At 37.9% G+C, this 14,170-nt stretch overlaps 1 protein-coding gene across 5 annotated transcripts in view; it reads left to right on the top strand.

Annotated features, from left to right (window-relative positions):
* rubcn (rubicon autophagy regulator) overlaps positions 1–14,170 on the top strand; it is a 75,485-nt gene that overhangs the window by 40,299 nt on the left and 21,016 nt on the right. For 3 of the 5 annotated variants that reach the window (XM_033032098.1, XM_033032102.1, XM_033032101.1), the window contains exons 8-13: positions 1,521–1,565; positions 4,506–4,601; positions 5,491–5,606; positions 9,846–10,050; positions 11,617–11,721; positions 12,196–12,270. In XM_033032098.1, coding sequence (XP_032887989.1) covers positions 1,521–1,565; positions 4,506–4,601; positions 5,491–5,606; positions 9,846–10,050; positions 11,617–11,721; positions 12,196–12,270 — 642 coding nt within the window. The remainder of the gene's footprint in view (positions 1–1,520; positions 1,566–4,505; positions 4,602–5,490; positions 5,607–9,845; positions 10,051–11,616; positions 11,722–12,195; positions 12,271–14,170) is intronic. The other 2 variants (XM_033032099.1, XM_033032100.1) reach the window with 2 other exon arrangements.

The raw sequence follows: 14,170 nt of genomic DNA, 5'->3' as shown, positions 1-14,170 counted from the left end.
CATTTGTGTTTCTGCTTCCTAATAGAAGATTGCTAAATATAAATTGGCAGCTGTGTTGACGTAATAATTGCATGTTTGATGTTGTGTTCCAAGCAAGCCCAGTGGACTCTTTCAACTGCAACAAACAACCTAATCAGTATTCCACCCTTTAATGTTTATCCATTGATTTTTATTGGAAATCACATTTAATAGCAGGTTAAAGAGAGCGGTAAAGTTGTCATGACATTCCAAGGTTGGTTAAATAGTCAATGTTCTAAGAATGGCAAAGGAATGTACTGATGAGAGATTTGAAGCCCAAGGATAGGAACAGTGAATAGGTCTCATGGTGAAATCAAATTGAAGAATTAATTATGTGACAGTTTTGTTTTTGGGCCCACCATGGACTTTAGAATTTACAGATACATCGCGGAAACAGGCTCTTCGGCCTTTCAAGTTTGCGCCAACCACGATCCCCACACACTAGCTCTGCACACTAGGGACAATTTACAGAAACGAATTAAGCTAAAAAACCCTTGTCCTTGGGATGTAGGAGGAAATCGGTGCAGCCGGAGAAAAATTAAGCAGTAACGGGGAGAACATACAAACTCAGCACAGATAGCACCCATAGTCAGGATCGAACCCATGTTTCTGGCACTGTTAGGCAGCAACTTTACCACCATGCCACCCTTGTAATAAAAGACTGTTGACTTTATCTACACTTTTGTGCAAGTTTAATTCATCCTGGCTCAAGTACAAAGGAAATTGAAGTATTGTTATTCAAGACATTTTCAAAAAATGATTTAATGGCTGATTTCAGCATTGTTTGATTGAAATCTGAATGGGTTTCTTAATTGGTGTCATCTCATTGTATATGGTTCAAGTAAGTAACAAATGTCAATCTCAGTGAAAAGGGTTGAGATTTGATAGAAATAACATCAAAAATGTTTGCTTGCATAGGTTACTTTGATGTGTATTGTCTTTATGAAACATTGCTCATGTTAAATGTAAAATAAATGAGTGACTCAGATTGTTACATTAATCATCCATCGTGATCACTTTTTCGGTTTAAATCTAAGTTGACATTTATGTTTAACATACCTGAACTATCCATTTTGGAAGGTTAGTAAGACAAGATTGCCGTCTCAAATAAAATGGCTGGCTTCCATACAATTTTTTTTGAACTGAAAATCAAAAATTGCAGGTGCTGGAAATCTAAAAAAAACCCCTGCAAATACTCGTCGAGTAGATTTATGTGGTGAGAGAAACAGTTAATTCTTAACAGAATGAATGTAAAGGGTAATTGTCTTGATATTTTAACTAATTATCTTCTCAGCATGCTTCCTGATAAGTGTTATTGTATTATCTTGATTTAAGAAATTATTCCAACTGAGTGCATAGAAGATCCACAAGGAAAACACCATTGTAAAAAAGTTTATTTTTGTGGGAGGGCTGGGTAAATGCAAGAATTTTTTTACTAACTCTAACTCTTTTGTCTTATAACCTTTCATTTCCCCCTGTTGTTACTCTTCGGCTTTCTCAAGGAGACCTCCGGAAAATCACAATTATAGTAGAGGACCCAGTGGAAGGTTTGCTCTCATAAATTTAATTTTCAGTATAATGAAGCGGCATGCTGTCTTCAATTCTGTTACTTATACCAGCAGTATCAGCATTATCACATGTCAAATGCAGAAATGGAACTAGGTATTGGCCTACACTTAAGATTGCTTCTGATAAATAAACTTTCACCTTCAGCTACCCATATTTAAATTCATATTTTATACAAGATTTATACAAGATTTACCATTGAATTAAAAAAAAAAATTTGGTTGTTTTATTAGTGTAGTTTATCAATTCAAATACAAATTCAAATACCTTAAATATTCTGTTCCTCCAATTTTCTGGATCTTATTGAATGAAAGTGTCATATTTTAGCATTGATCATCCATGCCCAGAATTACAAAATTTAGAATTGCACAGGTTCAGGTTTCTCTTCATTTCTGAATCTAATGCAGTAATTGTTAAGAAGTTTAACAAAAACAGCTATGGTACAGCAAGAGGCAATTTGAAAGAGCAATAGAGCTTGTTCTACTGCCTCTACCTCTTTCCTCATTGCCCTGCAAATTCTGTCTGATATTTACCAAGCTTCCTTCTGACTTGTCGCCAGTTGACGTACGTAGTCGCCAATGGAATTCACCAAAGTCAGCACCGGCAACAACCAATGTCACCTGGCGACAGGTACCGGCGTCGCGAAGTCTTAATTTCTTGCCTAAAATCGCCTAAGTGGTACAGGCCCTTGAGGCTGAACAGCCTATAATTTCCTGGTTTGTCCCTATTGCCCATCTTAAACTGAGGAACAATGATGGCTATTCTCTAATCCTCTGGGACAAAGATGATATAGATATCTGTCAAGGCCCAAATAATTTACTCTCTTGCTTTTTAATAACCAGACATGGATTCCATCTGGTCCAGGGACTAATGGGCGATTTTTTTCAGTGACACCGAAAAATAGGTTGTCGCCACATGGTCACGGGGTGACGCCTGTATTGTCTGGAGCGGTCTTGTTGTCGCCACTGGATTTTGAAATGTTCAAAACCTTTCGCCGACAGTGGGCTTGACGTTGCCTGTCTTCTCCTGTCGTAGGTGCTGTCGTAGGATGACGCCAGGTGACGTTGCCTGTCGCCTGGTCATGACCTCAGTGAATTCCATTGGAGATGACCTGCGTCATCCGACGTCAACCGGCGACAGTTCCGACGTCAAGAGAAGTCTTCATTTGTCTTCATTTGTCGCCGACAGGGTAGTAGCTTGTCGTAGCTTGTCGCTGGTGGAGGGAGGTTGACTTAGGGTGTTGTAGCTTGTCACCTGTGTGGTCGAAGGTGGATGTCCCAAGTCGCGAGGAATTGTGTCACTGGTTGACTTAGCTTGACGTCAACTAGGTGGTAGCTTGTCGTGGACATTGTCGTGGGGTGGGTGCAAAAAGCCAGTTTTCCGGCGTCACGCCTCGACAGTGACTGTCGCCACAGTTGCCTAAAAAATCGCTTTAGTGGGATCGGCCCTTAAGTCATGGATTCATATTATCATGGAAATAGTCACTTCTGCCCAGCTTGTTCATGCAAATCAAGTCGCATTCAATTGGTTCAATTTGCCTGCAGTTGGCCCACATCCCTCAAAACCTTTTATCTGGGTCCCTGTCTAAATTTATTTTAAGCCCTGTAATTGTACCCATCTCTACCACTTCTTCTGGCCGTTTGTTCCATGTACACAGCAATCCTATGCATTGAAAAAGTTTCCACTTGGGTCTCCTTTGAATTTTCTTCCTCTTGCCTCAAATCTAGCTTTGGACTCTTTTACCCTGGAAAAAACACCATACCATTCACGTTATCCATGCCCCTCATGATTTACAGACCCATTAGTTTCCTATGCTCCAGGGAATCAAGTCTTATTAGCTTCTGAGTCTGAAGAAGGGTCTCAACCCGAAACGTCACCCATTCCTTCTCTCCGGAGATGCTGCCTGTCCCGCTGAGTTACTCCAGCTTTTCTACAATTCTCTCTAGGACTCTACCGTTTAGTTTGTTATATTTATTGCAAGTGTTACAAAATTAATGATGTAACTTGCGATTTTGTGCAACCACTTCTATATGAAAATGCCACTGATTTATTTTTGCTGCTTTTTTTCTTGGAGGTGCCAGCTTACTGTAAGGGTGTAGCAGTAACTGCTTTGATAAATTAACATCTCTAAAGTAAAACTTTGTTTTATTGTCTTTGGTAATTGCATAGATTACTGATTTTACGCTGTTGTTTAAAAAAAAAATTTTGACTAAAGCAACTGCAGAATTACATTACAGATTAAATATCCTGATGTAGTTTAATTGTCAACAGTTATGATTTACTAAGTGTTATTTGTTTCCATCCACTACTGACTGAATTGAATCTGTTAGTATACAATGAATGAAGTAATCGCTTGAACAAAATTTAAAATTATTCATTAAGCACATTAATAAATAGATTATGTTTAAATTAATCTAATTCTATAAATTGAATAACACAATTTTTCTGCTGGTATTTATTGATGTTTATTAAATGTGACTATTGGCATTACTTTTGTGCCTAACGCATTTCATACCATTATGTACTTTATTATTTTAATTTAATCCATTTGCATGCTTGAAATCAGTAATGAATTTATCAATGATTAAATTTTTATAGATTTTTGTCTTGAACACTAGTATGAATGTTTCTCCCCCATTTTTTCAAAGATATTCCTTTTTTGGATGTACTGCATGTTTACAGTTAGTTTCCACTGTAAGGAGTTAATTTAAACAGTTTTTAACAATTCTCAAAGGTTTTTTTTTCGAGCATGCTTTCCATTGCATTAATGTGAAAATATTGACATGCCCTGAATATCTTTTTTCAGAAGATCTATGTGAACCTCAATGGTTGGCTAACTGAAATATAAGTAAGGAATAAGTCTTCTGGAGCAAAATGAAATATCGCTTCCACTAAACAAATGACTGAATTTTGTGTCTTAGAATCGCATTCGGGGATTAGACACCAGAAGGAGTGTGGTCCTTTCTCAGGACAGAGCAGTGAAGTCAGCACTCCAAGCTCCCCTTACATGGAAGCTGGTAAATGCTGTTTCATATTTGTATTTCATTATTACACTTGTTTTATCATGAAATATTGGTTATCTTTGTCAGATTTTGATTGGTTGTGATTATTGATAATTCAATGTTTAAGAAGGAACTGCAGATGCTGTAAAAATCAAAGATAGACAAAACATGCTGGAGGAACTCAGCGGGTGAGGCAGCATCTATGTAGAGATGGAATAGGCGACGTTTCGGGTCGAGACCCTTCTTCAGACTGATCCGATTAATAATTCAATATTCAATTTGCATATGAAGTTTCCCAATTGCACTGTTTTTCCGGACCAGTGTAGCATTCATCTCTCTGGCTTGTCTTATATAGAACATATCAATATAAAAAATATATAGAACAATTACGTGACAGTGAAGCTCAACTATTTTAAATTAATTTTAGTACATTGTTAATGTGAAAGTAGACTGTGGCATAATTTATTTCCACAATCTTTGCCCTGCTGTAGCAAAAGCTAAATTATTTAAATCATATTTTTTTAAATCTTGTAAAACCGGGTGAAGACTCGGCTGCCCGACACTCACAAAACTCCATCTCTTTTCAGCTTTTGGACATTTTTTTCCCATTTGTAAACATCTTTTGGATAACTTAATACCTGAAAACAACTTGCGGAACAACCAGTCCATTTGTATATTTACTACAATGCGTTTCAAAAAGACATAAAATATTGACATATCTGAAATGTCTATTTATCTGTATGTATGTACATATTTACATGGTTTCCTGCAGTTTCATCAGAGTTCTAGATAAATTAGATTTTGGACTGATCAACCACTCCTTAAACATTTGCATATTATCAAGCAGTGGTGTCTTTGGTTATATAGACCAAATGACTCAAGTTTTGCATTTACTTTGTTTTAGATGGTGCACAGCACGCAAACAATTCTGATGGCATGTTTCGCCGACCATCACAGGGTCAGTCTCTGATCAGCTATCTTTCAGAACAGGATTTTGGAAGTTGTGCTGACTTGGAAAAGGTATATAGATGATTTCTTAATAATAAATATGTGAAGTGGTTCCATGATCCTTTAATTTTTTTTAAATTATAAGTGTGCCTTTCCATTAAAAAATATGTCTGCTATTTTATAGATACAGTACATTGTTTGCAAACTGGCTTGGGCATATCCTGAACAATGCTTGGCAAACACTGGAACACTGTACAAACAAATAAGTGTTGCATGGTCTGCTTTTTACCACAATCGCAAATCTTGGGTATTATTGAGTGGTTCTATTTCTTCCTGTTCGAGGCATTTTAGTTGGTCCACATCTCAGTCCTTGTATGAAGATTCTCACTCACTGTCAACCTTATTCTGAGCCTACTGAACCAGCTTGAGCATGTGGGCTGTTAGCAGTAGTCATGCTTCCTTTGTCTTAAAGTTCCTGCAATTGTGGGCGTTTTTCTACAGTGGGGTGACTATATAGAGCATATCTGAAAATTTGATTTATTAGTTCCTTTCTCCTTGGTTGGTCATAGCTCTTTGGATTTTTGATGAGGATCTACAAACTGATGTCAATCTACAAACGGTACTACAACAGTCAACGATGGCACTACAGTTGTCATTCAGCACTGGGGTTTGTTTACATGGGCAGACAGTTTCTCTACTGTGCACTGAATCAGAATAGTCAGCATTGTACTTTATTTGCCAAGTATTTTTTGCAACATACAAGGAATTTCGTTTGCCAAGTCAGGCATACAAATAAAAAGCACCAGATCACCCAAAACACATTTTAACATGAACATCCACCACAGTGACACCTACACATTCCTCACTGTGATGGAAGGCGAAATAAAGTTTGTCTCTTCCCTTTGCTCCCGTGGTTGGGGGCCTCAAGCCCTCCGTTGATGGGATGATCTTGACTTCCGTAGCCAGCGGCGTTTTGGCCCTCCGTGTCAAGGCGATCAGCTCCTGCATCGGGGTGATGTCAGCTCCCCCGCACTGGACGATCGAACTTCGCGTCGGGGCTGGTCGAACCTTCCGCGACGTTGGAGCTCCGGACTAACCTCTCCCGAGACTGCGAGCTCTTGATGGTAAGTCCGCAGGCCACGGTTGGTGTGATCCCAGGCAAGGGATCAGCTCCGATGTTAAGTCCACGCCTCTCGGTGGGGCTCACGACAGTCCGAGGAGGTCTCCAGCTCCATCAATGGAAGGCCGCAGAGCGACCGGAGAATGCGATGCGAAAATCAATCGCATCTCCGGCAAGATAAGAACCTGAAAAAAAGTTTCCCCCGATCTCCTCCCCTTTCCCCCACAAAAAACAAACCGGAGAGCATTAAAACAAACTTTTAACAAAGACTAAAAATAGAAAAAAGATGAAAAATCGAACAGACTGCCAGCGGAGCTGCCATTGTACGGCACTGGAGTAACCAAGTACCGAGTAAGGTCTAACTGGGATTGTGCGGCCTTTGACACTTGGAGTGTTGTGAACAGTTTTGGCGTTTCCTAATAATTCATGTACTTGCCAAAGAAGGAACGCTGTGACTTTACTGAAGTGGTTTGAGGAATTTTGTGCTTTCCCTGTGAGGAGAGTTTGAGTGGGGTCTGGGATTCTATTCTCTAGATTTTAGAAGAATGACGAGATCTTATCCAAGAATACAAATTCAAACAGGGTTTGATGGCTTAATGCAGAGAGAATGTTCATCTTGCTTGAGGAATCTGGGACCAGGAGACACAGTTTCTGCTCCACTTTCAGAATAATGTGTCAGCTATTTAGAATCAAGATGAGGGGAACTTTTTTTTCTGAACAATGAACATATGGAATACCTGACCCAGAAGGTTATGAAGATTCAGTTAGTGTTCATGTAAAACAGATTTAATTGCATCAAAGAACGCAAAGATTATGTTGAAAAATGTTATTGCTGTAAAAGATCAACCATGATTTTGAATATTCAGATTTTGTGTACCTGAAGGTCAATAAGTTTGCAGTAAATGCAACCCACTTTTTAAATTGTAAGGTTGCAACTGATGTTCAGGTCTAATGTTCTTAATGTAGCGATTGTAAGACATTGTGGCCCAGCATTGCATTGAACTTACTTTTTGTAGTGAACACCTTTCCCATTGTCTAACTTTTTATCTGCATGAATGCTGCCATGTGATTAGTTTAGGGTTGGCCTAAGTTATTCATCACTGAAGTAATCAGTGCTTGCCGCACCATCATTGGGTCATCAAAACACAAGTAAGCCAGTCTGGATAAGGATGGCAGATTTAATTGAGGCCTAGATAGAACAGGAGACTGCAGGAAGGTAACATGGAAACAATTTTTCATACTGCTGTGTTCTTTGCAAGATGGCTTTTTTCCTGTTTGTCAACTTCCAAACTTTTAAATGCTTCTCGGGTTCCTGATCGAAGTCACATTATAACCAATGCATGCGCAAGACAAAGTGTTCCATAATTCACCTATCGCCTTGAATCCAATTTGCAGCATGGAAAAACACATTATAGCAAAACCACATAGATTATAGACACAAAATGCTGGAGGGTTGAGATCTTTCAGAAGAAGGGTCTCGACCTGAAACGTCACCCATTCCTTCCCTCCAGAGATGCTGCTGTCCCGCTGAGTTACTCCAGCATTTTGTGTCTATCTTTGGTTTAAACCAGCATCTGCTGTTCCTTCCTACTTGTAAATTATTCCTGAACACCCAAATTTCCTTGACTGGAATAATTCCAATATATTGGAAGATAGCAAATATTCATAGAAAGCAGGGAAACAAAGTGATCACATTGATGGACAACATTTTACAAGGAACTGGCAAGGCAAGTATGGGCCAATATACAAGATGAATATAATCATTTATGTGAAAATTGGCGTTATAGTTAAATTAGTAGAATAGTGACATTTAGTTCCAGATGAAAATGATTTGGAAAGAATCCAATCATAACAATTAATGAAATAAAGAGGAGACACAAGGAACTGCGGATCCTGGAATCTTGTGTAGAACACCGTGTTGGAGTAACTCAGTCAGGCAGCATCTCTGGAGGACATGAATAGGTGACGTTTCTGATTTGGCCCTTTCTCCAGACACTGAAGACTTTTGACCTGAAACATCACTTAACCAGATGCTGCCCGACCTGCCAATTTACTCCAACGCTTGGTTTAAATAATCAGCAATTAAAAAAAAAAGTTTTAGTGATCATGAAACTACATTCTCTAGTGAAACAAAAACAGAACCCTGTCAGTTTTACCAGATGCCCATTGAAACTGGCATGCAGCAAGTAAGAATTTCATTGTTTCATCTGGGACATGTGACAATAAAACGCTCTTGACTACTGTGTCCATTGACAATTGTGCAATGATACACAATTAATCAATGTAACACCTGCCTTTTGAACTTTTAGGTTGCACTAACAAAAATAAACTTAAAGAACTTTAATTTTGTAAATCGTGGAGGGGAAAAAACTGTTATTGAGAGTCTGAAACTTTCTAGCCCCAAGGTCTCTTTCCATATTGACATATTGTTTTTATAATGCGATAATTTATAATACAAGGTTTCTACAGTGCTGAACTATCTGCGTTTATAGTAGAACTATATTATTTGTGCAATTGTCAGCAGAACTCTGGCTATCAGTGGATTTGCCACTGTTATAATCTTGATTGTATTTACATTATTTCTGATTTGTTGTTTGTCTTCTGCAGCGAAGACTCGCATTTCTTTTCAATGCTTAACCCTGCCAATATATATATATATATATATCGTTACTCTTGTTGTTCATTATGCCTTCATGAAATGTTATGTCACCTTTGCTGTTTTATATAATTGACACAGTACAAGCTTTCTAATCTTGACATTACAATACAATACAATACAATACAATACAATACATTACAATACAATACAATACAATACCTTTTATTGTCATTTGAGCCTCAGTGAGGCTCAAACGAAATTCTGTTTCCACAGCCATACAAACAAACACAATTCCTAGACATACACACAATTTAATTCACACAAACATCCATCCATAATTTAATGTATTACTGCTTGTTAACCAAGTTATTTAGCCACAGATGGGTCATTTTTTTCTGTGGAGATATTTCTCAATGGAATATGTTATATTTTATTAAAAGCAAATCTTAATAGCCTGCATAGGTGAAATAGTTTGTTAATAGGTGAAATAGTTTGTTGCCTCTGCACTTGCTCTTCAACTCATTTTCTTGTGCTCTTTTGCATTTCACTTTTAAAAGTACATGTTCATATGTAAGCTCAATCTTTTATTCAGGAGAATGCCCACTTCAGTATCTCTGAATCATTAATTGCGGCCATTGAACTTATGAAATGCAATCTAATGAAGAAACAAATGTTGGAGGATGATGAAGATGACAGTGACAAAGAAATACGGGAATTAAAACAGAAAATTCGAATTCGACGGCAACAGATCCAAACAAAAAAGCTCCCGCCTGGAGTTGGCAATGCTGAGTCGGACAGTATGTATGGATATATAAATGCGAACATTAATATAAGAGAAGGGTGATTTGATGACACGGGTGGAAAATTAGAATTCCAGCCGCATTACGTGTGAACTTCATTTCTGGTACAGAAGAGCAGAGAATCTGAATTTTTTGATAAATGGGACTTACAAAAACACAGCACAGAGCAGCCCTTCGGTTCATAATGTTTGTGCTGAACATGGTGCCAAGCTGATCTCTGCCTGCATGTGATTCATATCCCTCCATTCCCCATATATCTACAGTGCCCCTCATAATGTTTGGGACAAAGACCAATCCTTAGTTATTTGCCTCTGAACTCCACAATTTGAGATTTGTCATAGAAAAGTGCACATTGTCAGATTTTAATCAAGGCCATTTTTATACATCTTGGTTTCACCATGTAGAAATTAGTTGTGTTTATACATAGTCTTGGCCACTCAAGAATTGACCATTTTTTAGCTTTGAAAAACCTTTGTTGCTTTAGCAGTATGTTTGTCTTGCTGTAGAATGAACCGTCGGCCAATGAGTTTTGAGGCATTTGTTTGAACTTGAGTAGATAGGATGTGTCTATACCCTTCAAAATTCATTAAGCTACCACCATCAGCAGTTGTATCATCAATGAAGATAAGTGAGTCAGTACCTTTTGCAGCCACACATGCGCAGGCCATAACACCCCCACCACCGTGTTTCACAGATGAGGTGGTATGCTTTGGATCTTTGGCAATTCCTTCTCTCCTCCATACTTTGTTCTTCACATCACTCTGATACAAGTTAATCTTCGTCTCATCCATCCACAAGACCTTTTCCCAGAGCTGTGGTTGCTCTTTTAAGTATTTCTTGCCGAACTGTAACCTGGCCATCCTATTTTTGCGGGTAACCAGTGGTTTGCATCTTGTTGTGTAGCCTATGTATTTCTGTTCATGAAGTCTTCTGCAGAGAGTGGTCATTGTCAAATCCACACCTGACTCCTGAAGAGTGTTTCTGATCTGACAGGTGTTTGGGGATTTTTCATTATTCTAGAGAGAAATCTCCTGTCATCAGCTGTGGAGGTCTTCCTTGGCCTGCCAGTCCCTTTGCGATTAATAAGCTCACCAGTGCTCTCTTTCTTCTTAGTGATGTTCCAAACAGTTGATTTTGGTAAGACTAAGGTTTGGCTGATGTCTCTAACAGTTTTATTCTTGCTTCTCGTTCTCAGCATCTTTGACTTTCATTGGCACAACTTTGGTCCTCATGTTGATAAACAGCAATAAAAGCTTCCAAAGGTGATGGAAAGACCGGAGGAAAGACGAGGCGCTGAGAGCTCTCTTATTCCTGCATTAAGGAGGCATTGAAACACACCTGAACAATTACAAACACCTCTGAAGCCATGTGTCCCAAACATTACGGTTCCCTGAAATGGGGGGGACTATGTATAAACACAGCTGTAATTTCTATATGGTGAAAGCAAAATGTATAAACATGTCCTTTATTAAGTATGTCATTTTTACACTTGTTTTAGTTCAGGTGCCAATTTATTCCCTGCAGTAAAATGCAAAATTGAAACAAATATTTTTTTCTTCATAGCTTTTACCACCACGGAAAGCGGATCTCCTTTCAGTTCCTATGATTCTGCACCATTATCAGATTCTGGATCCACAACTGACGGAGTAGACGAATTTGAGTTAAAAGGTATATTTTCAGTTGCACAGGCATAAGGAACAAAATGTAAAACAAGTGAAAACTGTACTGGTAACGTAGTTGTCCTTGATTGGACTAATGCTATAGTTTGACATTGTCACGATATCTTAATTTACCTTTTGAGCTTCAGGTAGACGTGAGAATTGGTCAGAAATCATGACTATTTTAGGAAAAGAAATCTTCTGATTGTTAAATAATTTGGAGAGTTTTAATTATAAGTGTTATACTGCTGAACATTGCATTAAAATGTGAACTTGTATTTTCATGTGAAATCCATGGAGTTTCTTTTGACTTGAAAGGATCCATTGAACGGATAAGTGTTCCAGAATGTGACGGTCTGGTTTAGTTTTGGTCTTTTGGGACAGAGCATAGTATGCATCCTGCCGGCATACTATTTGTTTTAACAATTGCAGCTGGAAAATGTCATTGGAATGATGTGAACCTTATTATCACTGTATCACACAGATTGTATTGATGAGTCCAACCTCATACATATGTCAGCGAATGGGCTCTCAGCATCAATGGCATCATTGTTTTCAGGTACTTCATTAGTGACTTAGATGTTGTCTGATTTTTTTTGTTTTTTGTTTTCTTACCTTCCAATTCTTATTTCCACAGTACTTAAGGGAGAGCTCAGTCTATTGCCAATAATTTAAATATTTTAGTCTTTTTCATCTCTGTATTTATAATGTTTCCCTTGTAGCCCAGTTTTAATGAGGGTTTATTGTAAGCATTTGAAACATTTTCATTACAAATTTCCCCAAGATTCTTTACTTAACAGTAATTAGTGTGAGATGCAAAAAGAGATATGCACGAGTCCCTAGATTGGCAGTTGTTCTGTACTTGAACTTTGGCTGACACAATTAACACTTTAGGATATCTATCCTTAATTTGAGCTCTCTTCCACTGTAATAAACAATGTTTAATGTTAGCAGTAAAAGCTATTGAAATATCAGACCATCTTCATTGCCCACAAAGTTTGCAATCCGTTTGACTCATGGCTGTTTCAGAGTGATGCCAAGGAGTGGAGAAGTAATTGGAGGGGCTTGGAGTTCATGTATTAGATGAGCATAGAAATGTGGCTGGCACTGGAGAAGAGTGCTGGTGTAGTGGTGTGCGAACTGTTAAAGAAGTGGAAAAAGACATTTTGAATATTTTACTTAGAGCCAACCTTGAAAAGGTACCTATGTATGTATTTACCAATTTTTTAGATATTTCATTTTTGCAGACGGTCGTATTGTAGAATTTTTAAGTGTTAAGTTCTTTAAAACCAGGATTTAAAAAAAAAACTGGTACATAACTAAAATGTTATATTTTTAATCTAATGGGAAATGTCTCTTCGATCTATAAATTTTCACTTAATGTTTTGCCAGATTGCCACCTTTTCGTGAATCAAGGGAAACATGTGCTGAGCAGCATAAGAATATTGTCACTAAATATTCAGTGATCTGTGTCCTATACAAGATGAGATGGCACTTTAGTTGACGATTTACACAATCTATGAACACATTTTGAATTTGAATAGGAACCTCAATTATTTTCCATCTAATCTGGATCTGCAGAGGCAGTTATACCTTTAATGGTACCTGGCAAATATCACCCAACTCACTGCAACACTGAGGGTCTGAATTGAGGTTAATTAAAGGCTTGTAGATTTATTGTAAAAGGCTGCAGCTCTCCCTGGAGTTCTTTGGTGTTTTGTGTTGATTTTTGTTTTAGGCTCAAGGAAGGACCATTCTTTGAAAAATGCAGAATACACTGTTATCTTTGAATAGATAGAATCTGTTCTTTTATACTCGCATTATATTGTTTACAGCGAATGAGTTGAAAGAAAATTAATTGTTATTGTTCCTTTTCACTTTCATTTAAATTCCCCTCATGAGTGTATCAAATACTAGAATACATTCCAAATGTAACAGACCATTAAAACCCTGGTGGCTACTGGTTTGTTTCTAAACTTAACACTTTAATGTTTCGACGATAGCTACATTTGGAGCTCTGAGAAATGTGCCTTTGAATATAATTATGAATCCTTGTGCCATGGTGTCAGAGATCAAAATTAACTGCTCTCTCAGGAATGCATATTACTGTTTGACATGTCAATACATAGCCCTGACATAGATTTCATTATGGCATCTCTTTTAGGCATTTTTCAAAATGCACTGAGACTTTGTGTAGAAGGCAGAATACGTATGCATTTTCTTGTGATGATAAAAACACAAATGGTATTTCTAACTTAATCAGCATTATTGGCATTATCATCACCAAATTCTCACCATCCATATCCTGAGAATTACCACTGATCAGCAATTTATCTGGACCGGCCACATAAAAACCAGGGTTATGAAAGCTGGTCAGAGGCTGACTGTCCAGCCAGAACAGTAATTCATTTCCACATTCCCCAAATAAATGAGGAAAATTCATGTTGAGCACTGTCAAT

This window comes from Amblyraja radiata, chromosome 13 (assembly GCF_010909765.2).
Source record: "Amblyraja radiata isolate CabotCenter1 chromosome 13, sAmbRad1.1.pri, whole genome shotgun sequence".
NCBI lineage: Eukaryota > Metazoa > Chordata > Chondrichthyes > Rajiformes > Rajidae > Amblyraja > Amblyraja radiata.
The sequence above is the reverse complement of the archived record's forward strand: the minus strand, read 5'-3'. Positions and strand labels throughout refer to the sequence as shown.